We start from the raw sequence: 27,164 nt of genomic DNA, 5'->3' as shown, positions 1-27,164 counted from the left end.
TTCAAATCGATTACAAGTAACCAAGCCCGGATTTGGGATCCAGGTGTGTCCAATATTGTTTTCAACAATGGTAGAAATAAATTATGGTTAATCTCGGCGAGATTCTCCAGTAACTGCAATGATTCTCCGAAGAATTCATTGACTTTCGATCATGAAGATACACAAATATTCCTCAGAATTTTAAGAGATGGTGGTGCTTGACCAAATCCATTAACAATTTGTGACGGTCACAGGAGTTTTTTCAACACGAGAATGGATTACACCCTTCTTGATATACATGAAATTCTGCGACAAATTATGATGGTTGAATTCGCTTTCAATGACACGATGGCCAATTCTATGGAAACATCAATGGATCAAAAGACAACGACTCCCCAACATGAACACAGACGGTTCTCACCAAAACCATCGACTCTTATGATCTCTTTGTGGAGAGACATATGTGGTAATTATTGGTTTATTCAAGTGAACCTGCTTCGAAGGATTCATTTTTGTGTTAGTTACACTGAGGGCTATATTGAGATATATGGGGTTTTGGGTGTATGTCTTTCTGGCCTTCTTCTGTTGGATATTCTATCAAGTATGTTTTGGTTGGGTTGGAGACATGTATTAGGGACACAAGACGTGAGTAGACTGAAGAGACTTCCAAAGAAACATGGAGAATTTTTAACGGAAACATCGAGTAGTACATTGGTTTCGAGAAAGCGACAAGATTCAGAATCTTCTTCAACAACATTGAATTTTCATCTTCTAACTAAAGTTATACCAAAGGCATTTTGGAGTTTCAGCAGCAAGCTGATAGCCAATATCATTTTTGTGAAAGGTGGACATAGCAGATTTCATTTGTTAGCCTATAAGTCTAAAAATAGCATTGTTACTCTCCACTCTTTCATCGAAATTGTATCAATTTCCTGTATTTGCGTAAATGGTTGTATTGACGAGTTTCTGTATGTTGTAAACATCTATTAATCAATGTATTTGATTTGCCGGAAAAAAAACAAAAAACAAAAGAAAAATCTATGAAAATGAAAATGAATAAGATTTTTTGGAAAACAAAATATTTATGCTCCTTATGCATAAAACTCATATGAGACAAAAATATGGTGATGTATTCTATGTCTCATAACATAAGAAAAGTTTTGATATAAATAAAGAAGATGATGTTCATGTAAGAAAAATACTTTAAATTTTATTATCACCATGATGTTCATGACCCAAATGATAGTTTATTTGGTTTAGCTGGTAAAGAAATCTGTAGCATAATTAAAAAACAAAAAAAATCAGGTGTAGATTAGCAAAATTTTAAAACTAAAACCCAATTTGACTATGGTAAAAAAGCACATACCTTTTGATGCACCAATCACACTCCTATTTTATGATTACAATTGAGCTGCAAAAAAAACAATACAAAGTATGTAAAGTATGTATTAGTGATGCAAATTGTGAAGAAATCTACTATTTTATAGCATAGATGAATTGAAACAAAAAAAACTAATAACAAAGTACAAATGAGGTTATTTATAGTGTTAGTGTGATATCAAATTGAGTAAATATTGGTGAACAATAAAAAAAAAAATTGATGAAATAATTCAAAATATTTAATATTTACATGAGGAATATCTAATTAAATAGTTGTGTGTGTTTTAGTTAGTTTCTAATTGCAGTATTTTAGGATTTTGTAGAGATATTGTAGAAATATTTAGTTATTATGATTTTAATTATTATTATTTTTTCAGTAAAACATTTAAATCTTCTAAGTTAAAAAGGAATACATAAACTGATTTCCTAAAGATATTTTTTGAATAATTGATTTTATGAATATTTTAGTTATAGGGACAGATAATTTAGGAACTTAATTGATTTTATTTAGTTATTGTTAGGTATATATTAGTGTGATTGCTTTTGATTTTCCAAAGTTAACTTATTTAGTGTGATTGATTTTTATTTTCCATATTTAACCTAAGCAAATTTGAAAGCGTCTTCGGACCAGGAGGAAGCTTCCATTTCGAAGATTTGAAAATGTTCAAGAAGATTAAGATAAGGGGTAAGACCAAGTTCAACGGTGATTTTTAACCGATTGTTAAGGAATGCTTATGATTAAAAATAAATCAAAACACATTAATAATGCTAAAATCGATTCTAAGTTAAGCATTTTTAGAATTGTTTAGGATCGTATATGTGTTGCTCTGTCATTGGTTGGAGAAATTAACAAAAACAAAAAAAAAGTTCGCACAAAGATTTTTTTTTCTTTCTTTCGTTTCTTTCGACCTCCTTCTCTGTGATTTTCCTCTGAAGTCTCAATCCGTCGAATTGAGAGAAGAGATGTGACGGAAATCGGTTTCTAATTCGCCGTTATCACCATCCAAGCGACGTCGGTGACAACTTCGGCCTGATTCCTCAACCGCAAACACCAATCGGGAAGTTAAAGAAATCGATGAGTTTGGTTCAAGGACGCTCCAATCTTGTCTCCATGGTACGCATATCTCTGATTTAAAGTGTAGATCTTTACTATCTTCTGGATTGAGAGTAGAAATTAGAAATTTAGGGTTTACTGATTTGGGAATTTACTAGTAAAATTAGGGTTCAAGATGTGAGTTTGTTTGATTAATATCGGGTCTTTGTCGATTGGGTCTTTCGATTGAGTGTTTGATTTTAGCAAGTTCAGGATGTGAGTTTCATCTCTTCCTCTACTTCTTCTTCGATTACTTTGTTTGAAATTGATTAAGACCCGGACAATGAAGTCGTTGTCTTTGCCAAAAGAACTGTTAAAGACTTGAAACTTCCCTCTGCATTTATCACTCATATTGCCCAATCTATTCAGGTTTTTTCTAAACTAGATCAACACTTTACACCGGTTACTTAAGTTTCTCTCTTCTGCTATGTTTTTGTTGTTAAGCTCTTTCACTTGTCATAGAGATGGATGATAGATTGAGAATTTTGGGTTACCACTTAGTCTTATGTTAGTTCCAGATTCGACTTATTGTTTCTAAATCTTTAGGTTTAACTCAAGAAGAGGCCTGATTATAGCATTGTACCATGAGTTGTATTATCTTTAGGATTACATTGTGTGATGTTTTTGCTTCAGTTATGCTTTATTCTGTTTTTATTCAATCAAATCCTTTAACGCTCTATTAAGGTAAGTTGCTAATTTTCTTGTTGCAAGCAGTTTCCTTCGCAGCAATGCAAAAAAACGTGTGATGTAAGCATCCAAATCAAGTTGCTCATTCCTTGGAGGAGCTCATGACCACTGCCTCTCGAAGACACAATTCTTCTCGAATTTTCATCACCAGGTTTTGCCTTTAACCGCATCTAAATATGTGTCACAAGGTATATACAAAGTCTAACTGAACTCTGTACCCTTTCTTTTGCAAGCTCGAACAAAATGACCAATGAGGGACAGTACTCCGAGTTTTGGAATCGTAATGAAGATGGAAGCAATTCCGATGAGGAAATTTCAGATTCAGATGGTAACTCACTTGCTTGATATATAAGCGCATGCATATCCAATCTTTTCGGTTAAACTTCTTGTAGCTTTTAAATGTCTAAGTCACATGTTGATTCATCTACATCCAGATGCCAATGAGGCTGCCAAGAGCCTAGCAAGACCTAAACTATCAAAAAAATTGGGACTAGACGAGAAACTAGTTTTACTAGAGCAAGCTGAGCAAGTTGTAATCATTTGTTTAGAAATCTCTATGTTTACATTGGTCATTTTCCTGCTTTGTCTTGGAGCATACCATTTTACAGTGGTCAACAAACCAAATTGTACTTGACATATTACAATTTTCAAAAAAAAATTTTAAAAAATTTTAAAACCCAAAATTAGGATCTACCAGTGGAGCAGACCATTTTACAGTTTTTAAAAAAGTTTTAATTTTATTATTTTTAATTATTATAATTAAAAGCATACTTAAAATCTTTTTTTAACACTCCACCGTTGAACTTGAGGGAGAGTGACATTTTAATAAGAATTTTGTTTTACGACTGTCTACAATATATAGGTATATTTTAATATAGGTACAGTACATGGTTGTATATTACTATGCATCAGTTCATTGTGGTCTAGTGGTCTACAATTAAGAGTTGATGAATTGCTCTAAGCATGACCAAATAAATTTAGTAAAATTGTACTTGAATACATAAAATATTATGTACAACGTACCTGTTTTCCTGATTTTTGTTTTATTTCACATACTTGAATTGAAACCATTAAAATTGATTGTAAATAGTAAATAGTTATTAAGAAAAGGAAAAAACAAGTTGCAAAAGAGGCATGATAAATGACGCATTTCGAATCTCTCTGCCATAAAACTCTCTTCTCTCTCTCTCTCTCTTTATGCGCCTTTGCTTCTCCTCCGTCTTTATAGGCTCTTCTCCAATTTTTATGATCCATTCCTCTTCATTCTCGCCCAATTCCGTGGTTCTTCTTCCGTCGCCGCCACAGTTCTTGGTCTTGTTTCCTGCAGCTAGCGACAAATACACAACTTCTTCTGTTCTGTTTTTTTTTTTTTTTTTTATGCTTTTCTCCGTAAAAACCGAGGTCTCTCCGGCATAGTTTGTGTCGCCGGAACATGGTTGAATCTGTATATCCAAGCGCTGATAATGACGTCCGAAACCTTAAAGCTTCGCATTTCCAAACCGCAGTCTACTTTGCCTTTGGATTCTTCTTTTCGAGGCTATTCCTCGATAAGTTCGTCTTTCATGTAAGAAACACTATCTTTATCTTTGTAGTATGTTTTCTATCTCTTTTATTGAAGCTTCTGTGTCACAAAGCTGAGAAAGAGCATTGCTTAAGCGTTGCATGTGTGTTATTGTACCATTGTTATCAATGTTAAGATTATCTATATATATATATATATATGTATATGTATTGCTTACATTTGCAAGAACCGCTGTGATTAATGTGTTATGTTGTTTGTTGTTTTGAGTATTGCAGAGGATAGCTATTTGGCTTTTGAGCACAGGTTCTTCTCCACTAAAATTAAACAATGCTACTACTCGTGCGAAAATCGTCAAATGCAAAGAGTCCTTGTGGAAACTGTTGTACTATGCTGGTTGTGAATTATTTGTACTCGGATTCGTTTATCCAGAGCCGTGGTTTGGAGATATTAAACTCTACTTCCACGGATGGCCTAATCAAGAGCTCATGTGAGTAGTTAATTCAAATTTTGGTTTCTTGATTCTCATGCCTTTGAGTTCTTGATTTAGAAATATATATGCACCGGAGCCATAAGCTTATTAGTTACATTAATTTCATGTCGCCTGTTCTTAATATATAGGGTTCTTAGAACATGAACTACTTAAGCTCATGATTAACTTCAACTAACTAATATTTTTGTTGTTGTTGTAGGTCTTCTCTAGAGCTTTTCTATATGTGCCAGTGCGGGTTCTATGTTTATAGTGTTGCTGCGTTGCTTGCGTGGGAGACCAGAAGAAAGGACTTTGCTGTCATGATGTCTCATCACATAATTACTATCATCCTCATTGGCTCCTCATACGTAGTGGGGTAATCAAATTTTGATTTTTGTCTATTGGCATTATAAATACTTGTTGAGGTTGGATTGATACTTAAAATAGCATAGATAAACACTTCAGATCTATAATGGAATTCTTTAGATCAAAAGGGCTACAGAAAAACTAATCTTTACTATTTTATTCATATGCAGCTTCTTTAGAATTGGATCAATCATCCTCGCCATTCATGACGCGAGTGACGTGTTTATGGAATCAGCTAAGATTTTCAAGTATTCGGGAAAGGAGCTTGGAGCAAGTGTGTGTTTTGGATTCTTTGCTATCTCGTGGTTTTTGCTGCGGCTGGTTTACTTCCCATTTTGGATCATCAGGGCTACAAGGTACACACACACACACACACAGTTTATATACTCCCAAAGGATAAAACCTCTTACTCTTTATCGGTTCGTGCAATGATATTTTCAGCTGGGAACTACTAGGATATTTGGATATGACATCAGGAAAAGGCAAAGTGATGTACTATGCCTTCAATACAATGTTACTAATGCTACTAGTTTTCCACATATATTGGTGGTATCTTATTTGTGCAATGATCATAAGACAGCTTCAAAACAGAGGAAAAGTGGGAGAAGACATAAGATCAGGTAACAACACTTATTCTTTTGTCAATATTTGTATATAAGATTAAAAGTTTTGCTCATAAGCATTTGACAATCACACATGAGAATATCAGTCAAACTATTCATATATGTGTGTGTATTGTAAGTTTTGAGTGACTTTACTTTCATTACAACAATGGCAGATTCGGAGGATGATGATTAGGGTTTATTGCTAGAGGCCATGGTGAAAGAAATGGATTCCACATACCTCAAATGACACTTTTATTTAGCATTGCTATTACTCATTAACCTGGAGTAGTAAAGAGAAGATCAGAATTAGAAAAAGACATATATGCAAATTTTGGATAAGTTACTAATAGTAAAAGAAAATCTTGTTGTTGTTCTTCTTATTAATTTTTGTAAATGAAAATCCAACCCCTTTTGTTTGTATGGGTTAAAATCTAGTTTAGGTGACAGTGTTATCTCATTGTCGTTTGTGTGTTGTAAACTCCAAGAAAGAAGATTAACCAAAGTCTGACTGCTTTGATCAATATCATTAACCGCAAATAACAACAATCAAATATGGAAAGATTTAAAATGGAGGAAAAAAAATGACGCGCCAGGTAGGGGTCGAACCTACGACCTTCTGCTTAGGAAACAGACGCTCTATCCACTGAGCTACAGGCGCTTTGTTGATAACCACTGTAATTTAAATCTAATTACCCTTTTTGATATACACTTTTATCAGGACAAACCGGATTCGGACAAACCAAAGTGTCGTAATGATTGTAGACGTGTCACAATAGAACAGACGGTGGGGCTCTCATTAGCCTTCTTGATCTTAATATTTCGAGTTTCGAGAAGAGGATCAAACAGTTCAATCATTCATCATCTCCAGCCTCTGCTCCCACTTCTCGTAAGAAGAAACCTTAACCAAATCGAAGCTTATTTCTAAATTCAATTTAATGGAGCTCAAGCCTGGTTTATCCGCTCTCGTCACTGGTGGAGCCTCCGGCCTCGGTAAAAAACTTACATTTCCGATAATTGAATTATTAATTTTGTTACTTTCATGTGGTTGTTGAAATCTTACGGGTAATCTTAGATTTTAGTAAAAAGAATTTTAGTAATTGCTTAGATTTGCTGACGCTGGACTATACTTTTTAGATTTACGTATGAGATTGGTGTGTGACACATGATATTGGTTCTTATGCTTTTATGTAAAAAGCTTTTGCCCATGATGAAAGAAAGATACAGACAGAACACATCTGTACTATTTTTTGTGTGTGTCAGCACATCAAAACACTCCTTTTGGTTTATGTCTGTAGTATACTTCTGTGTCCGGACATTTTTGTTGTCATTGCAATCTAAAATAAAATGTGATCTTTTTGGTGATGATTTTGTGTAGGTCGAGCTCTCTGCTTAGCTCTTGCTGAGAAAGGAGTGTTTGTAACTGTGGCTGATTTTTCGGAGGAGAAAGGACAAGAGACTACTTCGCTCGTACGAAAGGCGAATGCCAAGTTTCATCCAGGGTTAAGCATTCCATCTGCTATCTTTGTGAAATGTGATGTGACTAGTAGAGGTGAGTGTGTAAGTAGTAGTTAGCTTGAAGATGAAAGCAGAAACCTCTGTCTTAGTTGTTGTTATTGATTTTTTTCCTGGATTATGAGAGCAGGAGATCTCGTGGCTGCTTTCGAGAAGCACTTAGCCACATATGGAACACTGGACATCTGCATTAACAATGCTGGGACTGGCAATCCTGTTAGATTTGATAAAGATGACACTGATGGTTCTAAATCATGGAAACACACTGTTAATGTGGACCTTGTTGCAGTTATTGAAGGCACACAACTTGCAGTAAGTAACTTGGTTTTGTTAAGTTCCGATTTTTAGTAACTCGGTTTTATACGAAAGTTATGACTATTGTGATATTCCACTTTTGTGTAGATCAAAGCTATGAAAGCCAAAAAAAAGCCTGGTGTTATCATTAACATGGGATCAGCTGCGGGTCTTTATCCAATGCCCATTGATCCTATCTACGCTTCCGCTAAAGGTTTTATTTTTTACTTGTGTTTTTATTATTTCTTTCAAACATGTTCATTGGATTATATCATTTATCTTTTTGGTTTATCCAAATATGTTACATGTCTACAGCTGGTGTCGTCTTATTCACTAGATCACTGGGATATTACAGGCGTCAAGGGATCCGCATCAATGTGCTTTGCCCTGAAGTAAGAAGAATATCTTAATGTCTTTCAAAATGTTTACTTATGCCCTATTGGGCTATCTAAATGGTAGAATATATTTGATCAGTGACATAGGGCATCATACTTGAGCCAGATGGGTTTGAATTTTCGTTTTTCTCTCATCAAAACATTTGTTACTTCAAAAAGCTCTGTTATGAATGTGTATGTCACAACCAAAATACTGTTTTCTGAGTGTGTTGTCTAAATTTTTGCTTCAAAACTTTCGTTGTGCAGTTTATCAAGACAGACTTAGCTGAAGGTATGACTGCTTCAGTACTTCAGTCAATAGGCGGTTTCATGTCTATGGACATGTTGATTAAAGGTTTGTACACATATCTGATTATGACCCCTTGGACTTATATATATCTTAGGGATCAGCTGCATATGTCTGCTGGAATTTTTCACGCTTTCTATATATGTTTTCACACCGAGCAAATTATTCTTGTTTTATGCTTTGAATGACATGGTTTGATTGGTTCAGTAAAATGTGGAGAATTAGTCCGGTGCAGAAATAATTGGAACATATGAATGCTCTTATTTCCTAACTGTATTTATCTCTATGTTTTATGGATTGTTATATAGTCTCACCTTCAACTTCTATCCACATTGCAAGTTGTTTTCGATATAGGAAGGATACCAGTATGAGATCAAGCTATTACTAAAAATCCATGGGTTTGCCATATTTTTTTTTAGGTGCTTTTGAGCTTATAACCAATGAGAAGAAGGCCGGGGCTTGTCTATGGATTACCAACCGCATGGGTTTGGAGTATTGGCCAACTCCAATGGAAGAGGCAAAGTACTTGGTGGGTTCAAGTTCCAGAAAAGGACCTTCCTTTAAAGTATCTACCAAGATTGAACTTCCTCAAAACTTCGAGAAAATGTAAGATAATATGTGACTCTTAGAACCAGGACTTAGGTTGGATGAATGTAGTATTTCTATCTCCTCCTAGAGTACACATACTGATGTCTTACTCTCTCCTTCAGAATTGTACACGCCTTGTCTCATCATTTCCGCAATGCTACCCGCATAGTCCGCGCACCACTAAAACTACCCATTGGACCTCACCAAGTTCTCCTGAAAATCATCTATGCTGGTGTTAACGCAAGTGATGTAAGACCACCTTCTTAGTTGTTCCTTGTAACATTCTTTTTCTCCATTAATAGGCAACTCACCTAAACTTTTTAATCTGTCCTTGTTGTATACCATGAGCAGGTAAACTTCAGCTCAGGTCGTTACTTTGGCGGCGGCTCCCCGAAGCTCCCCTTTGATGCTGGATTTGAGGTATATTTTGTTGAATTTAAACTTCTGTAGCTCTTTATTGAACCATGCTTTATTGGGTTCCTAATTTGATTCAGTTTTCCAGGGAGTTGGAATAATTGCAGCAGTGGGAGAATCTGTTAAGAATTTGGAAGTTGGGATTCCAGCTGCTGTTATGACATTTGGAGCATATTCCGAATACATGATTGTATGAGAGCTCCTAAACCATATGAGCAATATTTTGAGAGTTTTTTCAAGGCTTCATTGATCAAAATGTTAACCTGTCTTTTGTGAATTTAGGTTTCTTCTAAGCATGTGCTTCCTGTTCCAAGACCGGATGCAGAAGTTGTTGCCATGCTTACCTCGGGATTAACTGCATTAATCGCCCTTGAAAAGGTCGTAATTGATCGTAGTCTTTCATTTTCTTATGCCTTCATTCTTTATTCTTAAGTTGCTATATTTAATATGTCTGACATTTTCGTTATCTTCTGGGATTCACAGGCAGGACAGATGAAATCAGGTGAAACAGTACTTGTGACTGCTGCTGCAGGAGGGACTGGACAATTCGCAGTCCAGGTATAAGTACCTTAAGTTGCTTGAATAAGAGTATCTAGTTGTGTAAAGTACTAACCAGAACATAAATCATTTCTATGTAATTTGTGGAAGTATTTGTGCCTGCTAGAATCTTGATTTTTTAGAGATTTTCTATGCAGCTTGCAAAGTTAGCAGGGAATAAGGTGATTGCTACTTGTGGAGGATCAGATAAGGCCAAGCTACTAAAAGAGCTTGGGGTCGATCGTGTTATCGACTATAGAGCCGAGGATATCAAGACGGTAGGGTCCAAGTAGAAACTAATTTTTATTTTATTAGTGATTAATTGACAATTAGAAAATGCTGTTCTAATTTTTCCAGGTCTTGAAAAAGGAGTTTCCAAAGGGTGTAGATGTTATATATGAATCAGTAGGTGGTCAAATGTTTGATATGTGCTTGAATGCTCTCGCTGTTTACGGAAGACTCATCGTGATTGGAATGATCTCTCAGGTTCCCTATCATATCACTCTCTGTACATCTGTCTAGACAACAATTTTGTTCTTCATGGGGTTTAAAATGGGCAGAAATAACTTTGATTTCGTTTTGCAGTATCAAGGGGAGAAGGGATGGCAACCCGCAAACTATCCAGGGCTGTGCGAGAAAATATTAGCAAAAAGCCAAACTGTGGTATGTTGATACGGCCATGTGGGTCTCTCTGTTTTTGCATTCAATCCTAGCTTTGGTATTTATAAAATTGTCTAGAGTTTGACACTGTTGTTTCAGTTCAAACTGTTGCGTCTAAAATGTTGATTTAGGGCAGCAGGACAGACACATTCCTTACTTCTAGATAGAGATGTCAAAATGGTTAACTCAACCCAACTCAACTCATTATCCAATGAGTTAAAAGTTAAATGAGTTAATGAATTGACTCAACTCATTTAACAATTGGGTTGGATCAACCCATGAATCCATTTAATTAAATGAGTTAGATGAATAATTGGTTCACCCACTACAATATAAATTAATTAATATATAATATAAAATAATAATAATTAATCTTTATTATCCTTTTTACTATCATCATCATTATCACCATCACATAACTTTTAGTGGAAAATTATAGAGGAAAAATCAGATTTTACATTTTCGGCCGGAAAATTGTGGTTTTGAGATTTTGGCGGAAAATTATGGTTACCATTTTTGGCGGGAGATTTACGTTTGCGGGTTTGCGTTTTTGGCGGAAAATTTACAGGTTTGCGTTTTTGGCGAGAAATTTACGGGTTTTCGTTTTTGGCGGGAAATTTACGTTTGCGGGTTTGCGTTTTTAGCGGAAAATTTACAGGTTTGCGTTTTTGGCGAGAAATTTACGGGTTTGCATTTTTGGCGGGAAATTTACGTTTGTGGGTTTGCATTTTTGGCGGGAAATTTACAGGTTTGCGTTTTTGGCGAGAAATTTACGGGTTTGCGTTTTTGGCGGAAAATTTATGGGTTTGCGTTTTTGGCGGGAAATTTTACGGGTTTACGATTTTGGCGGGAAATTTACGGGTTTGCGTTTTTGGCGAGAAATTTATGAGTTTGCATTTTGGTGGGAAAATAGTGGGTTTGAGATTTTGGCGGGAAATTGCGGATTTGAATTTTGGTGAGAAAATTGCGGGTTTGCGTTTTTGGCGTGAAAATTATAAATTCTGAATTTTGGCAAGAAAACTACGGATTTCAATTTTATCAAAAATTACGGATTTGTGTTTTTGGCGAGAAAATTGCGGGTTTGAGATTTTGGCGGGAAAATTATGATGATGTTGATGATATTAGGTTGATAATGTAGAAATTGATGGGTTAGTGGGTTAACTCATAAACCTATTATAACCAAACTCATTTGACTCATTAACTCATTTAATCATCAACTCATTTAACCCATCAAGTTATTAGAGTTAAAATTTTCAACTCATTAGGGTTCTTGAATTGAGTTAAACCATTAGTCTTGACCCATTTTGACACCCATACTTCTAGGTTAATTTAATTTACAATAACTAAACAAACAACAATTGTTTCAGGCTGGTTTCTTTCTGGTGCAATATAGTCAACTGTGGAAACCAAATCTTGACAAGCTATTCAATCTTTACTCTCTCGGAAAGCTTAAGGTAATAATGCATCATCTATTTGTCTTTGAGTTTCTTTTGCTCACATTTAGTTTGTTCACCAAATTGATTCTTCACTAAACATTTGCTTTACTTGCGGTGACCATTGGGTAGGTTGGGATTGATCAGAAAAAGTTTATAGGTCTAAACGCTGTTGCAGATGCAGTTGAGTATCTGCATTCGGGTAAAAGCACTGGAAAGGTAAAAATATATTTTTTAACTAATCGAAAAGTTAAAAAATACTAATCGAAAAAAAAAAACTAATCGAAAAGTTGAGTAATGAAGAGTCACACATCTTTTTGCTTAAGAACCATAATGTTTTTCAAGAGTCACAGTTCACCTTATTCCTGACATGTTAACCAGTATCTTTCTTGTTATTCAAAAAATTTGTGCAGGTTGTCGTATGCATGGATCCCACATTCGAGCAGAAAACGTCGAGACTGTAATAATAAATCTTTATTGAACTATATATTACACCACACCACACCACAAAATAAAAGAAACGACAGAATAATAGTAATAGGTTTTATTGTTTCAGCAAATATTGTATTTTTCTTCAACAAATGATCAATTACTCTATTCAATTTTCAATGGAGTGCAGTAAAACTTTAAAATAAGCAAAAGTTATAGTGGTGATGAGTGATGATGACCCCGCTCGTAGTACACTAAAACAATATCGAATCATTCTAAAAACAAGATTGGGATTTGGGAATAACGTACTATTTGGAAAGAATCATTTCTAAACAGAAATGTTTTTGTTTCCACAAAAAGAGTCCTAAACTAGAAGGAATTTAGATATTGATACTCATACTATATACAAAATGGCTAGACAAGAAAGATTTGATTGAAGGTGTTTTGTCAATATCTCTGCCCATACTATTATTAGCTGTGTCTGTGTTGTAACTTGCAAGTAATAGAAGCTTCTTAAAGAATTCATCTGCTTTTTGCTTTTTGTCATTTTCTTCAAATTTACCAATAACCAACCAAAATAGAGAAACAGAAAACAAAATGCTACGTGTCAACTTCTTATACCCCTCTCAATGCAACGCGTCGTACTCGTATCTATAAAAAAAAAAACATTAAAATATTCACTACTCACTACTACATAAACGCGTCACACTCCACTCCACAAGCTTCAACTCCAACCACACTTCTCAAGGTCTCATCTATCAATATCATCATCAATGGAATCTGAAATCGCCTCTGAGTTTCTTCCCTTCGTTCGTATTTACAAAGACGGCCGCGTCGAGCGACTCATCGGAAACGACATCATCCCGTCGTCTCTAGATCCCTCAAACGACGTCGTTTCCAAAGACGTTATATACTCCCCCGAGCACAACCTCTCCGTCCGTCTCTTCCTCCCTCACAAAGTCGTCGCCGACAAAAAACTACCTCTGCTTATCTACATCCACGGCGGAGCTTGGATCATCGAGTCACCTTTCTCCCCTATCTACCACAACTACCTGGCGTCGGTTACAAAATCAGCAAACTGCCTCGCCGTCTCGGTTCAGTACCGCCGTGCTCCGGAGGATCCGGTTCCTTCGATGTACGAAGACGTATGGTCCGCGATCCAATGGACCTTCTCTCATGCTAACGGATCTGGTGGTGGTCCTGAAGAGTGGATTAACAAACACGCCGATTTCGACAGAGTGTTTCTCGCCGGAGACAGCGCCGGAGGTAACATATCGCATCACACGGCGATGAAAGCTGGTGAAGAGAACAAGAAGAACAAGAAGAAGAAGGTGGATCTTATCAAAATCAAAGGTATCGCGGTTGTTCATCCAGCTTTCTGGGGAACAGATCCGGTTGATGAGTTCGATATGCAAGACAAAGAGATGAGAAGCGGGATCGCGGTGGTTTGGGAAAAAGTTGCGAGTCCGAATAGTGTGAACGGTACGGATGACCCGTTGTTTAACGTAAACGGATCCGGGTCGGATTTTTCGGGGCTGGGTTGCGAGAAGGTTTTGGTTGCTGTGGCTGGGAAAGATGTGTTTTGGAGGCAAGGTTTGGCTTACGCGAGGAATCTGGACAAGTGTGAGTGGGGAGGGACTGTGGAAGTGGTTGAGGAAAAAGATGAAGGACATGTGTTTCATTTGGAGAAACCTGATACTTATAAGGCTTTGAAGTTTTTGAACAAGTTCGTCGACTTTATTACTTCTACTGGTTGATGAATGTTTTGTAAAAATGTTTTAAATCTTCATGATTTTAAATTTGGTTATGTAACCTTGGATTTGAATTTGGTTTATGTAATCTTATGTTTTGAACCGGGTCGGTTTGAATTTGGTTATGTAATTTACTAATTTTATGTTTTCAACCGGGTCGGTTATCTATTTTCTAATTTTCATTAAATAAATCCTTATCCAAAAGCACATCCTCTCCGACAAAAGTGATAGAACCAAACAAACGCATGCACATTCTCTATCGGACACTAGATAAGTAGATAGATAGCAACCTTCGCCGGATAAAATATTCCGGTGATCATGCTCCGACGAATCACCTTTTCCTCTTCGCAATCTCTCTTCGTTTGCTTAATTCGTCAGCTCCCTCGCCCTTACCGACAACCATCGCCGTCTCCGGCCGCAACATTCGCCGACTATCACCTATCCGCTGTTTTAGTTCACACTCTTCATCTGAAATAATCTCCGAGCATCCTCCGTTCATCCGGGTTTATAAAGACGGTCGTATCGAGCGTCTCTCAGGCACCGAAACCGTTCCGGCTTCTCTAAACCCACAAAACGACGTTGTGTCAAAAGACGTCGTATACTCGCCGAAGCATAACCTCTCCGTTCGTCTCTTCCTCCCTCATAAATCCGCACAACTCGTCGCCGGTAATAGACTCCCTCTACTTATCTACTTCCACGGCGGAGCTTGGATCGTCGAGTCCCCTTTCTCCCCAATCTACCACAATTTCCTCACCGAGGTTGTAAAATCCGCAAACTGCCTCGCCGTCTCTGTTCAGTACCGCCGTGCGCCGGAGGATCCGGTTCCGGCTGCGTATGAAGACGCATGGTCCGCGATCCAGTGGATAGTCTCTCACTACGGTGGGTCTGGTCAAGAAGAGTGGATTAATAAATACCCCGATTTCGAAAGAGTTTATCTCGCCGGAGATAGCGCCGGCGGTAATATATCCCATCACATGGCAATGCGAGCTGGTAAAGAGAAGCTTAAGCCAAGAATCAAAGGGACTGTGATTGTTCATCCAGCTTTTTGGGGAAAAGATCCTGTCGATGAACACGATGTGCAAGACAGAGAGATCAGAAGCGGAGTTGCACAAGTTTGGGAAAAGATTGTGAGTCCGAATAGTGTTGATGGAGTGAATGATCCATGGGCTAATGTAGTTGGATCCGGGTCGGACTTTTCCGGGATGGGATGTGAGAAGGTTTTGGTTGCGGTGGCTGGAAAAGATGTGTTTGTGAGGCAAGGTTTAGCTTACGCGGGGAAGCTGAAGAAGAGTGGGTGGCAAGGTACGGTTGAGGTGATGGAGGAAGAAGATGAAGATCATTGTTTCCATCTCCATAACCCTAGTTCTGAAAATTCTCCCAAATTTATGAAGAAATTTGTGGAGTTTATCACCGGTTAAAGAATCTCTCTGATTAAAATTGTTGTTTTTGTTCGGTCGTCCAAGTGTGATATGAATTAATTTTTATGTATCCTTTGTGTTTGATTTGGTTTATGTAATTTAGGTTCAAGAAATCAATTACATGAATGAGACAGACTTGTTTGTAGTTGTCTTTTTAAAATATTTTCCATAGCAAAACCAGTAACACAAAAGCTCCAAGAGACTCTCGTCGGTGGACGATTAGTAGTAATCGTGGCCGCCGTACGTAGCATCAACTAATCGTTAATGGTCTAGTACTCTAGTGTAATTTACAACGTTTTCTTCTTCTTTGGTTACGTGTTTTCATAACTTTGATTAAGTGTGTACTTCAACTTCTCTACCAACTATGTGACCCAACAAAGTCGTAGCCATGTGTTAGTTACCTTGCATCTCTTTTTTTTATATGGGATATCTCTCCGAAGGGACCTTGCATTTTTTTTACTTGAATACTTGTTAACCAAAAAAACAGTAATACATTTTCGTTTTAGATACGTTCTCTGCATTGACATGTAAATTTATCATCGACAATAATTATTTGTGTTCAAATGAAGATTAATAGATATTGTATATATAATATGTCCACCTCAAAATTGTGTATAATATGCCGGAATATCTAGATGAGTTTTACGAATTTATAAAATTTGCATGTCACTGTATACATCGAACTAATTTGGCACAATGATTGATTTGTGAATTGTGATGACAATTGACAACCTTTAGGCGAATTTTAACTCCTAATTAAAAAACAAACGATGGAAAACTCGTCATTATCCTAATTTTATCTTAATTTTGTGGCTATTAAGAATATCAGGCTCGAATAATTAAACTAGGTATTACTTTAGACGGGATCATACAAATAAAATAATAAAACTACTGAAAATAAAATGACTAGATAGATACATTTTACAGATGACAGTTTTGGTATACACTATTGGTCCACGGTCCACCCCTAAGGCCTAAGTTGTGGAAAGCAATCTAAGTTGTGATTTTATCATTTTACTAAAAGAAACTAATAATTTGTTTACGTAACACTTAAAAGATTTTAGAGTATTCTTAAAATCACATGTTATTCAATTGATGATTTTTAAAAGTCTTTAGAAATCATATGTTATTCAACTTAACATTCATGTAAAATTATTTAAAATAATATACAATCTCTTGTTATTCAATCAGAATTTCTAAAACTTACTTGAAATCTAGTGTTATTCAAAGTATCACAACTTTTTTTTTAAAATGCTACTTTGAATGATTTTAGGAGACTTGTTTTTATTTTTTAGTTGAAAAATATGACTAATAAAATCATACCCTTCAAGGTAGAATTTTGAAGGATTTCAGAAAAAAAAAACATTGGTTTATCGTTTCCCTAACTCTTCCCGTACAGCTCTGAGGTTTCCGATTCATAGATGTCACCACCATCGCCTTTCCAGCTTTTCTTCATCCTCTTCGTCCGAGCAAGGTAGTCCAACTATTCCTCTTCCCAAAACAGTTTTAGTGGTCGCAGTTAACTTAATGTTGGTGACGACAATTCTTCGCTGCAATCATCTTCCAATCAGAACACAAAACTCTTCCTACCGTGTATCATAAGAGAGTATGAAATGACAATTTCAGTGGTCACAGTCAACATTGGCTACCGTGTTAACCCTTGGTCGTGTCGCCGTCGTTCCACTTATCGTCGCAAGTACGTTAATTTGTTAACTGCAGTTTGTTTTGGATTCGATTATTCAAATGTTGTGGTCTAACAAGAAAATCTAATCCTTTCTGGTTATGTAGAATTATTTCTTGAGCTCAACATTAGACACAGATATATACGCTTTGTTTTGGATAGTTCTATTACAATTTCAGACATTGAGTTGGAGTTTCAAACGTTCAGCTTAAGTTTTACTCTTCACTTATGTTTAACTAAACAAACTCTATCTCTTTAGTGTTGTGTAATGTTTATTATATTGGTCTCACAAAATGCTATCGACATTGCTATTTTACCATACATTGGATCATGCTTTAAAAGAGACCATTTGAATATGCAGGTGAAATGAAAGTATAAACTGATCATGATGACTCCTCTTTCTATCGTGCTTTGCAGCTCAAGACGATGTTGCTTGAATTCAAGCTTAATTATTATGCAAATTATGAATATATCGGAAGCCCTATACATCTTGGATACATTCATATGAGGAAGAGTAGTATAATGATTATATTCGTTGGGGAAAGGGAAGGTACAGTTGTGTTTGTGTAAACCCAGCAGACTTGCAAAAGGAGAAGGAGAATGTACTTTTGTCTTTTGTTGACCTTTACAAGGGATGTCCTAAATTAATGCAAACTTCCATTATCTCTATTTGAAGTAGACTTGCAAATATGTTTGTCCAACTTTGCTAATTTCATATATAGAGAACGTCTTTGATTACTCAGACTTTCAAATGTATAGTAAATCTCTCCCATCATGAATCACAAATTAAAAATTCAAAGAAAATGTCAAAAGGAACTCAACTTATATGTTTAGTTGTCTACCAAAGTCTCTTAGCATTAACCATCACTAGAGATTCCTGTGATTTGTTCTATTCAACCAATTTTTTTACATGGCAAAGATAGTGTTTTGTTTTTTTGTTTTGATAAAGGGACCGATGATGTAAAATTGTGAATAAACTCAATTTTTCCTTTTTTGGTTCTACAAATCTCTCAGAATCACCTTAAATCTCAACAAATCACAAGCTAATTTGTTTTTCTTAAAAATAAAAAATAAACAATTCCACCAAATAATCTAAAAACTCATTTAAATCTCACAAAATCTAAAATTTCCAAAATCTCATAAAATCCTCTCAAATCTTGTTTCAATACCCCCTCTTACTAACAAAATGACACTGAGATATGACAAATATAGAATTTAGACAATTTTACCTCTCTGTAATTTAACGGTTAACTATATAAGCTGATAACTTTATCATCATTTTGATAAAACGTATAATTGAAATCTCGTATAAACCAAACTTCACTCTGTTCTCTTTTCCAAAAAAGATGGAATCTTATCACACCACATCATCATCATCATCTACCATCCATCCAAATTCACAAGAACGGCCGTGGCGACCGACTTGTCGGCAGTGACATCATCCCGGCATCGTTAAACCCGAAAAACGACGTCGTCTCAAAAGATGTCGTATACTCCCCGGAGCACAACCTCTCCGTTCGTTTGCTTCTCCCTCATAAATCCACAACCGCGAGTAACAAACTACCTCTACTTATCTACTTTCACGGCGGAGCTTACATCTCATCACTCAATCTCCTTTCTCTCCGGTTTATCATAACTACCTCACCGAGGTTGTTAAAACATCTAACTGCCTCGCCGTGTCGGTTCAGTACCGTCTTTCCCCGGAGCATCCAGTTCCCGCGGCTTACGATGATTCTTGGTCCGCGAACCGCGATTCAGTGGATCTTTGCTCACTCTGATGATTGGATAAACGAACACGCCGACTTCAACAGAGTTTTTATCGCCGGAGACAGCGCCGGAGCTAATATAGCACATCACATGGGAATAAGAGCTGGTAAGGAGAACTGGAGAAGCTCAAACCTGGAATCAAAGGTATCGTAATGGTGCATCCAGGTTTTTGGGGGAAAGATCCCATCGACGAGCACGATGTTCAAGAAGGAGACGTCAGATATTTGGGAAAAGATCGTGAGCCCTAATAGTGTAGATGGAGTGGATGATCCTTGGTTTAACGTTGTTGGCTTCAGGTCGGATATATCCGGGTTGGGATGTGACAAGGTTTTGGTTACGGTGGCCGGTGAAGATGTGTTTTGGCGACAAGGGTTGGCTTACGCGGCGAAGCTGGAGAATAGTGAGTGTGAAGGAGTGATGGAATAGGTGGAAGATGTAGAGGAATGACACTGCTTCCATCTCCATAAGAGCATGGGGATTAGTGTCCTCTTGTTTTTGGTCCTCCAAATTTAATAGTATTATTTTGAAAGGTTTTTATTATTTTTAGTATGAGCATTGATGTCTATTCGTATTTGGTCCCCCAATAAAATAATAATATTTTTAAAATTTAAACATTAATTATTTAAAGTTGAAAAACAAAAACATATAACTAAGACATTGAAAACAGAAAACATAAAACATAAAAACATCAAAAGAAAAACAAACATTTTATTCAACTCATAGAAATTTTAAAATTAATCTTCATTATCCGGAAGATGTCCAAAGTTAGTCTAAATATGCTCAATCAAATCATGTTTTAGTTGGTCATGGACTTGTTTATCCCGAAGTCTTGTTTGACGAGTAATCGTAGTGCTGATATGAACCCACACCGGCGGCACCAACGGTATTCGTCGCTGTTAGATAGAAGAGAGAAGTCGAGAACTTTCTCTCGAACAATTGTTTTGTGTTAACGCTAGACAAAATCTTCTACCAATCATAACCTATCACGTGTCCAAGTAGACGGACGAAAAACGTCGTGTTTAAAGATACGTTTCTTCATTATTGGGCCTTTTTTTTATTTATTTTAAAAAGACAAATCGGGGATGGCCTAAATAGACGCCGATGCACATAGACGCGATGCACATGGTCTAACCCTAATTCTCAAAATGCTTCCAAAACGATGAAGACCTTTGTAGAGTTTATAACAATAAAACGTTATCACTAAACAAAACTTGAACTAAAAAGTTTTAATCGGTTTAGTTCATTTTATTTGGTAATTTGTACATCCGGTTCAAATTTATGAACCGAACCGAACCGGTTTAAACTATTTCTATGTTGTTGACCAAAGAAAAGAAAAGATATTAATTCCGCCACGGAGAAAACGACCTTAAATCAATAAAAACTCCTCGCCGGAGAAAATATTCCGGTAGCCATGCTCCGTTCGGTAACTTGTTCCCCGTCACTTGGCTCGACCTCTCTCTTCTTCCGCTTTTTCCGCCAGTTCCCTCGTTCTTTCTCGTCGACGACCGCCGTCAGCCGCAACATTCGCCGGCTTTCTACTCCAGAAGCTGCTGGGAGACGGCTATTTCTAAGCCGCGGCTTTAAGCTTCGCTCCGCCGCGAGTCGTAGTCTCAATGGCCAGTTCTCTCGCTTATCCATTCGCGCCGTCGCTACACAACCAGCACCTTCTTATTATCCCGGTGAGGTTCTTTAGCTGGATTTGAAACTGTGCTTTTGTACCTTTCCTCCAATTTAGAATAGATGTGAACCTTTTCCCTATACTTGTACAGTTAGTTGTACACCATTTCTGATGAGTGGCTTTGTCTAATGCAGGACAAGATGAGGCTGAGAAGCTTGGATATGAGAAAGTGTCGGAAGAGTTGATCTCAGAGTGTAAATCTAAGGCTGTTCTCTTCAAACACAAGAAAACTGGTTGCGAGGTGATGTCTGTTTCAAACGATGATGAGAACAAAGTGTTTGGCATTGTTTTCAGAACTCCTCCGTAAGTTATATATATATATTTTTTTTTTGTCCTGCTAGACTGCTAGTTTATCTTTAGTATGGTTCTGTTCAGTTCTTTTGTTGATATGGGTGATTTCTTAATGATAATAGTTTGGTTCTTGATGCAGGTAGGATTCTACTGGCATTCCTCACATACTGGAACATAGCGTATTATGTGGGTCAAGAAAGTACCCGCTGAAAGAGCCATTTGTTGAATTATTAAAGGGAAGTTTGCATACCTTCCTTAATGCATTCACATATCCTGATAGGACTTGCTACCCTGTTGCTTCCACTAATACAAAGGTAATAATATATAAGTATACTCTTTTCTTTTCCAAGCTCTATCTTTGTACCATTCTCACATATGTTCATGTTTGGTCTGATCACATTTCATCACTATCTATGCTAGGATTTCTACAATCTTGTTGATGTATACTTGGACGCTGTGTTCTTCCCCAAGTGTGTGGATGACGTTCACACTTTTCAGCAGGAGGGCTGGCACTATGAACTTAACGATCCTTCAGAAGACATATCGTACAAAGGTTCTATATGTTACAGATGCCTTCTTCACCTGGTAGATCCTTGCTGTTTATTAACTTGCTTTTCCTGTCTCTTTGTTAATGTTTCACATATCAGGTGTTGTTTTTAATGAGATGAAAGGTGTCTATTCACAGCCTGATAATATATTAGGGCGGATAACGCAACAGGCAAGTTTTCATTGTTCCTTAATTTTCTTTAACAATTTCCTCGTGCAATCTCATACTAAGAGTGAATCTGTAAAGGTTTGAGTGGATGTGTAGTGTATGAATTAGTTAGCTTTGTTATTTTTAATCTTGTATAGCTTACCTGATTAGATGTGTGTGCGTTTATAGATATTTATCTTTGCATGTGCGCATCTGTATTTAATATTTTGTTGCTTTCTTACTCTGGTCATCACTTCAAGATCTGTTCTTAATCTGCTTTCATTATTTTTTGGTACAGTGGTTCTTATTGTTCTTCTATTTTATTTTTAGTAGGCCTTATACCCAGATAATACATATGGTGTTGACAGTGGAGGTGATCCAAAAGATATCCCGAAGCTTACGTTCAAGGAATTTAAGGTTTGTTAAGCAGTTTATGTGATTTAATTATATGATAATATACTGCAACAGAATCGTAATGATATGTATGACTTCTTATGCATAATATATATTATTCTTTATGTGGTGATAATCCCAGGAGTTCCACCGTCAGTATTATCACCCAAGCAATGCCAGGATATGGTTCTATGGAGATGATGAACCAGTTCACCGCCTCCGCGTCTTGAGTGGTAAAGAGTTATATCTTTTATCATATTTTCTTGAGGAGATTGCCCTCTTCTTGATTTATGTTCGCCATTGTATTATTATTTACAGATTTTGTGACTATTTTACTAATTTGTGCAGAATACTTGGACATGTTTGGTGCAAGTCCAGCTCGAGATAGTTCAAAGGTTGAACCACAAAAGCTATTCTCTGGGCCTCGCAGCATTGTTGAAAAATACCCTGCTGGTGAAGATGGTGACCTTAAGAAGAAGCATATGGTGTGCCTTAATTGGCTGCTTTCTGACAAGCCACTGGACTTACAAACTCAGCTCGCACTTGAGTTTTTGGATCATTTAATGCTTGGGACTCCTGCTTCCCCGTTAAGAAAAATCTTATTGGAAAGCGGTTTAGGAGAAGCTCTAGTTAATAGTGGGATTGAAGATGAACTTCTCCAGCCCCAGTTCAGTATCGGTTTGAAAGGTGTTTCCGATGAGAATGTCCAGAAGGTTGAACAGATGATCATGAATACTCTGAGAAAGTTGGCAGATGAGGGGGTTGATACTGATGCTGTCGAGGCATCCATGAATACAATTGAGTTTTCCCTGAGAGAAAGCAATACAGGATCGTTCCCTCGTGGTTTATCACTTATGCTCCAATCAATTGTGAGTTTATCTGCCTTTTTTTCTTATGTTTGCCCTTACTATGTAGTACTGTTTCTTATTTTAGTGTTGGATGCTTAGGCGAAATGGATATACGACATGGATCCTTTTGAGCCATTAAATTATGAGGAACCATTGAAGTCCCTGAAAGCTAGAATAGCTGAAAAAGGATCCAAGGATGTCTTTTCCCCACTGATAGAGAAGTTTATTTTGAAGAACCCTCATTGTGTTACTATCGAGATGCAAGTAAGTTTCTTTCTGAGTTTCTCATTGCTTTCTAATGTTTCTATTACTCTATTTTAATAACACGTTTCATCAGCCTGATTCCGAAATAGCTTCTCAAGAGGAAGCGGAGGAGAAAAATATTCTAGAAAAAGTTAAAGCAAGTATGACAGAAGATGATCTTGCAGAACTAGCGCGTGCCACAGAGGAGTTGACATTGAAGCAAGAGACTCCTTACGCTCCTGAAGCACTGAAATGCGTTCCATGTTTAAACTTGAGTGACATTCCAAAAGAACCTATATATGTTCCCACTGAGGTGATAATTATATTAGCTCTCTGCAGTTGTTGTATATTCGAACAATTGTTCAGCTTGATGCTGATATGGTGCTTTATAGGTTGGAGATATTAATGGCGTGAAGGTTTTGCGGCATGATCTCTTTACAAATGACATACTCTGCACTGAAGTAGTCTTTGATTTGGGTTCACTAAAGCATGAGCTTCTTCCACTCTTACCCCTCTTCTGGTAACTTGTTGTCTTCTACATCTCAATTTTAACCTTTAGGCCTTATATTCTGCTTTTGGGGTTTTCTCTTAATTTTTCCAGAAATGCAAGTGGTGAAATATTTAATGAGGAATTGCTATAAAATAATTCCATCAACCCCTGTTCGGTAGATTAAATCTCTAAACAAATCACTATTTTGGATGTCTGATGTAGCTTACATTTAGTATGACATATTGCTTGGTTTTTGTCCGAGAGAGGCTCCATGGCTATTTTACTATTCTTGAAATTTTATTTTAGTGCTCTCAACAACCATCAGTTGAAATTATATGCCAAAAGGCCAGCTTCCAAGCCTTCTGCTGTAGTGTCGTGGTTTGTATACGATTCTTGGTTGCATTTTAGTGATAGCAGTATCAAGGTCAATTACTGATGTCTTCTTCTCCTACTAAAGTTTGTTTCTAATTTAGTGTTAATTTCGTAGTAGCTTCTTTGCAAATTTCTTTCTTGTATCACCCTCGACATTTGCATGCTATGTTTTTTTTTATCTCCCATAAGTTTGTCTGTCGGTTATTCCAGTTGTAGTTTATCATCAGAGTATATGAGACACCCTATGCTAAATTCGTAATTTTTAACGCCTATATAATTCCTGTCTTGACAGTCAATCATTGCTAGAGATGGGCACGCAAGACTTGACCTTTGTCCAACTTAATCAGTTGATTGGAAGGAAAACCGGAGGGATATCAGTTTATCCCCTTACATCCTGTGTGTGGGGTAGGGATGATCCATGTAGCAAAATCATTGTGCGTGGAAAATCCATGGTTGGACGCGCTGAAGACCTTTTTCACCTGGTAATTTTTGCTTTAACATCTTTAACTTATCACATATTGTTGGAGATCTGCGTATGTTAGGATAGTTAATGTAGAGTTTTCTTGGGCCTCGAAACGGAGAAACAGAATACAAAATTAATCTTTTTTTCCTCATGTCCTCTAACTCGTTGCTATATCTTTTTGATACGTTTTGTGTCCATCTCTTTATCAGAAAACAAAAGCTGTTTGTTTTATTTGTGTCTATGTATCCCTCCTGTCTCCTGATCACTTCCCTCTTTAAGCATAAATGCTCACTTTCTATCTCTCCTTGTGCTCATCCCATTTGGTGACCAGTGTCTGATACTATTTTCTGCGTGTTCAAGGTAGAGTGTAGAGGTAGACTAAACAAGCACTTGCTACTTGAAAACTGATTCTGTTTATTTTAGAGTGTCTATTCAGAAAAAATCCTTACTCTCAAGTTTAAAGTAGAAAATAATGTAGACATAGAACGTAGCTGTAGTTGATACTTGATTTCCAATAGAAATTGTAGTTAAATACTTATGTTTCATTCACTTTGCTGCAGATGAACTGTGTGCTGCAAGAGGTTTGATTTACAGATCAACAGCGGTTTAAACAATTCGTCTCTCAGAGTAGAGCTGGAGTGGAGGTATGCAGTTCTTTCTTCCTTTTGCATAATAAGTAGAACATGGTGGTACTAGTATAACACCAACTTGTGTTCATTTCAGAACCATTTGAGGGGAAGTGGTCAAGGAATTGCTGCTGCGAGGATGGAAGCAATGTTGAACGTTGCTGGATGGATGTCTGAACAGATGGGTGGTCTCAGGTTGGAACTTGATAACTCTTTTTTAAAGTGCTAGTTCTCATCATTTGTGTAGCATCTTGATTTGATTGAAACCTGGCTGTGGGATTTATTCACATTGTTAGTTTAATTCTGAAACTTGCAGAGAGCCTAATTGTGTTTTGCTTTTCTCTTTGTAGTTACCTTGAATATCTACATACTCTCGAACAGAAGGTGGATCAAGACTGGGAAGGAATTTCATCGTCACTTGAGGAAATCAGAAGGTCTTTCCTTTCCAGGAATGGCTGCATTGTCAATATGACTGCTGATGGAAAGTCCCTTACAAACACTGAAAAGTTTGTTGGAAAGTTTCTTGATTCACTCCCTGAAAAGCCGTCTGGTGGACTCGTGGACTCGTCACTTGGGATGCACGACTACCTTTGAGAAATGAAGCTATAGTAATACCAACCCAGGTAAACAAATTGAAATGTATATCTTGTGTACTTGGGGGTGTATTTCTCATCGCTCAACTTTGATTATATCGCAAGTTTATACATGCTCTCTCGACAGGTGAATTATGTGGGGAAAGCAGGTAACATATACAGCAGTGGCTATGAGCTTGATGGGAGTTCATATGTTATATCAAAGCATATTAGTAACACTTGGTTATGGGATCGTGTTCGTGTTAGTGGTGGTGCATATGGGGGTTCCTGTGATTTTGATTCACATTCAGGTAAAATTGCCTCCTTCAGAGAGTTTTCCTGACGTTGACATGTTATCCTTTAGACCTGACCTTTGGATTTTCTCTTGTGCAGGAACATTTTCGTTCTTATCTTACCGTGATCCCAACCTATTAAAGACTCTAGACATATATGATGGAACTGGGGATTTCTTACGTGGCCTTGATGTTAATGAAGACACCCTTACTAAAGCAATCATTGGGACAATTGGCGATGTTGATTCGTACCAACTCCCTGATGCCAAAGGTTATAGCAGGTATGATGTTTATCTCTGGGTTCTTCTTCTCTGGTCTCTGGTGACTTTTTCTCAAGGAATGTAATGGATTCTGAATCAAATTTCCTATCTCTGTCTCCAGTTTGTTGAGGCATTTACTTAATGTAACCGACGAAGAGAGGCAAATAAGGCGCGAAGAGATATTATCAACAAGGTTAACGTCGTTCTCTCGTTTTTTCTTTTAACGTGTATATATATATCAATTTAAACTAGTGTTAGGAGCTTAATGACTTCTTTGATCTCGCAGTTTGAAGTAACTTTCTCTTTGATCTCGCAGTTTGAAGGACTTCAAGGAATTTGCAGAAGCAATTGACTCGGTGAAAGATAAAGGCGTTACAGTGGCCATGGCATCACAAGAAGACATCGATGCAGCAAACAAAGAACGCCCAAACTTTTTCGAGGTGAAGAAGGGTCTTTGAGTCTGAGACACTCTTAAAAAGTAGCTTAGCACAGTGAGGAAGAAATTTTCTTAGGTTCATATTATTTTGTGGTTTATTTCACTGTGTTTTACATATAGAGTTATATGCCAACATCATGAATTTATCATAGTTGAAATAAAGCGTTTTTACCTCAAAACAGGCTTTTTTAGCTACTGTTGCATTTAAATCGTTAGTTTTTTTTTCCCTAGTTCTATTT

The 27,164-nt window shown here is 36.9% G+C and overlaps 3 protein-coding genes, 1 non-coding gene and 3 pseudogenes across 6 annotated transcripts; 6 read left to right on the top strand and 1 right to left on the bottom strand.

The window, feature by feature from the left end:
• Positions 1–4,273: 4,273 nt before the first annotated feature.
• Positions 4,274–6,619, top strand: LOC104742498 (ceramide synthase LOH2-like). Its single transcript, XM_010463508.3, has 6 exons — positions 4,274–4,703; positions 4,937–5,148; positions 5,351–5,506; positions 5,667–5,852; positions 5,938–6,116; positions 6,275–6,619. The coding sequence occupies exons 1-6, from the start codon at positions 4,572–4,574 to the stop codon at positions 6,292–6,294; spliced, it is 885 nt and encodes a 294-aa protein (XP_010461810.1). The 5' UTR covers positions 4,274–4,571; the 3' UTR covers positions 6,295–6,619.
• Positions 6,620–6,686: 67 nt separating this feature from the next.
• On the bottom strand, positions 6,687–6,759 carry TRNAR-CCU (transfer RNA arginine (anticodon CCU)). Its single transcript has one exon. It is a non-coding gene; the product is annotated as a tRNA-Arg (tRNA).
• A 78-nt stretch (positions 6,760–6,837) lies between these two features.
• LOC104742497 (uncharacterized) lies at positions 6,838–12,855 on the top strand. 2 transcript variants are annotated; one of them, XM_087484764.1, is made up of 19 exons: positions 6,848–7,091; positions 7,477–7,650; positions 7,744–7,925; positions 8,016–8,121; positions 8,223–8,299; positions 8,549–8,636; positions 9,008–9,194; positions 9,299–9,425; positions 9,528–9,596; positions 9,679–9,780; positions 9,873–9,968; positions 10,074–10,148; positions 10,286–10,405; positions 10,485–10,613; positions 10,713–10,790; positions 11,356–11,445; positions 12,155–12,241; positions 12,353–12,439; positions 12,634–12,855. In XM_087484764.1, exons 1-19 carry the CDS (start codon positions 7,037–7,039, stop codon positions 12,682–12,684), a joined length of 1,980 nt encoding a protein of 659 aa, XP_087340890.1. In that variant the 5' UTR covers positions 6,848–7,036; the 3' UTR covers positions 12,685–12,855. The 2 variants fall into 2 exon arrangements, with proteins under 2 accessions (XP_010461809.1, XP_087340890.1); XM_010463507.3 differs by lacking the exon at positions 11,356–11,445 and having other exon boundaries at positions 6,838–7,091.
• A 312-nt stretch (positions 12,856–13,167) lies between these two features.
• LOC104742496 (putative carboxylesterase 5) lies at positions 13,168–14,552 on the top strand. Its single transcript, XM_010463506.3, has one exon. The coding sequence runs from the start codon at positions 13,423–13,425 to the stop codon at positions 14,404–14,406; it is 984 nt and encodes a 327-aa protein (XP_010461808.1). The 5' UTR covers positions 13,168–13,422; the 3' UTR covers positions 14,407–14,552.
• A 55-nt stretch (positions 14,553–14,607) lies between these two features.
• On the top strand, positions 14,608–15,963 carry LOC104742495 (putative carboxylesterase 4, mitochondrial; annotated as a pseudogene).
• A 2,882-nt stretch (positions 15,964–18,845) lies between these two features.
• LOC104743990 (putative carboxylesterase 3 pseudogene) lies at positions 18,846–20,470 on the top strand (annotated as a pseudogene).
• A 139-nt stretch (positions 20,471–20,609) lies between these two features.
• LOC104742493 (presequence protease 2, chloroplastic/mitochondrial-like) lies at positions 20,610–27,104 on the top strand (annotated as a pseudogene). The gene is made up of 19 exons (XR_015580561.1): positions 20,610–20,945; positions 21,079–21,247; positions 21,375–21,549; positions 21,656–21,788; positions 21,883–21,953; positions 22,263–22,346; positions 22,465–22,555; positions 22,671–23,191; positions 23,270–23,434; positions 23,508–23,726; positions 23,806–23,933; positions 24,568–24,757; positions 25,299–25,382; positions 25,462–25,559; positions 25,715–25,987; positions 26,085–26,247; positions 26,330–26,510; positions 26,611–26,682; positions 26,806–27,104. The product of XR_015580561.1 is annotated as a presequence protease 2, chloroplastic/mitochondrial-like (transcript).
• Positions 27,105–27,164: the final 60 nt, after the last annotated feature.

This window comes from Camelina sativa, chromosome 14, assembly GCF_030686135.1.
Source record: "Camelina sativa cultivar CO46 ecotype springtype chromosome 14, ASM3068613v1".
In the NCBI taxonomy this organism is placed as follows: domain Eukaryota; kingdom Viridiplantae; phylum Streptophyta; class Magnoliopsida; order Brassicales; family Brassicaceae; genus Camelina; species Camelina sativa.
The sequence above is the reverse complement of the archived record's forward strand: the minus strand, read 5'-3'. Positions and strand labels throughout refer to the sequence as shown.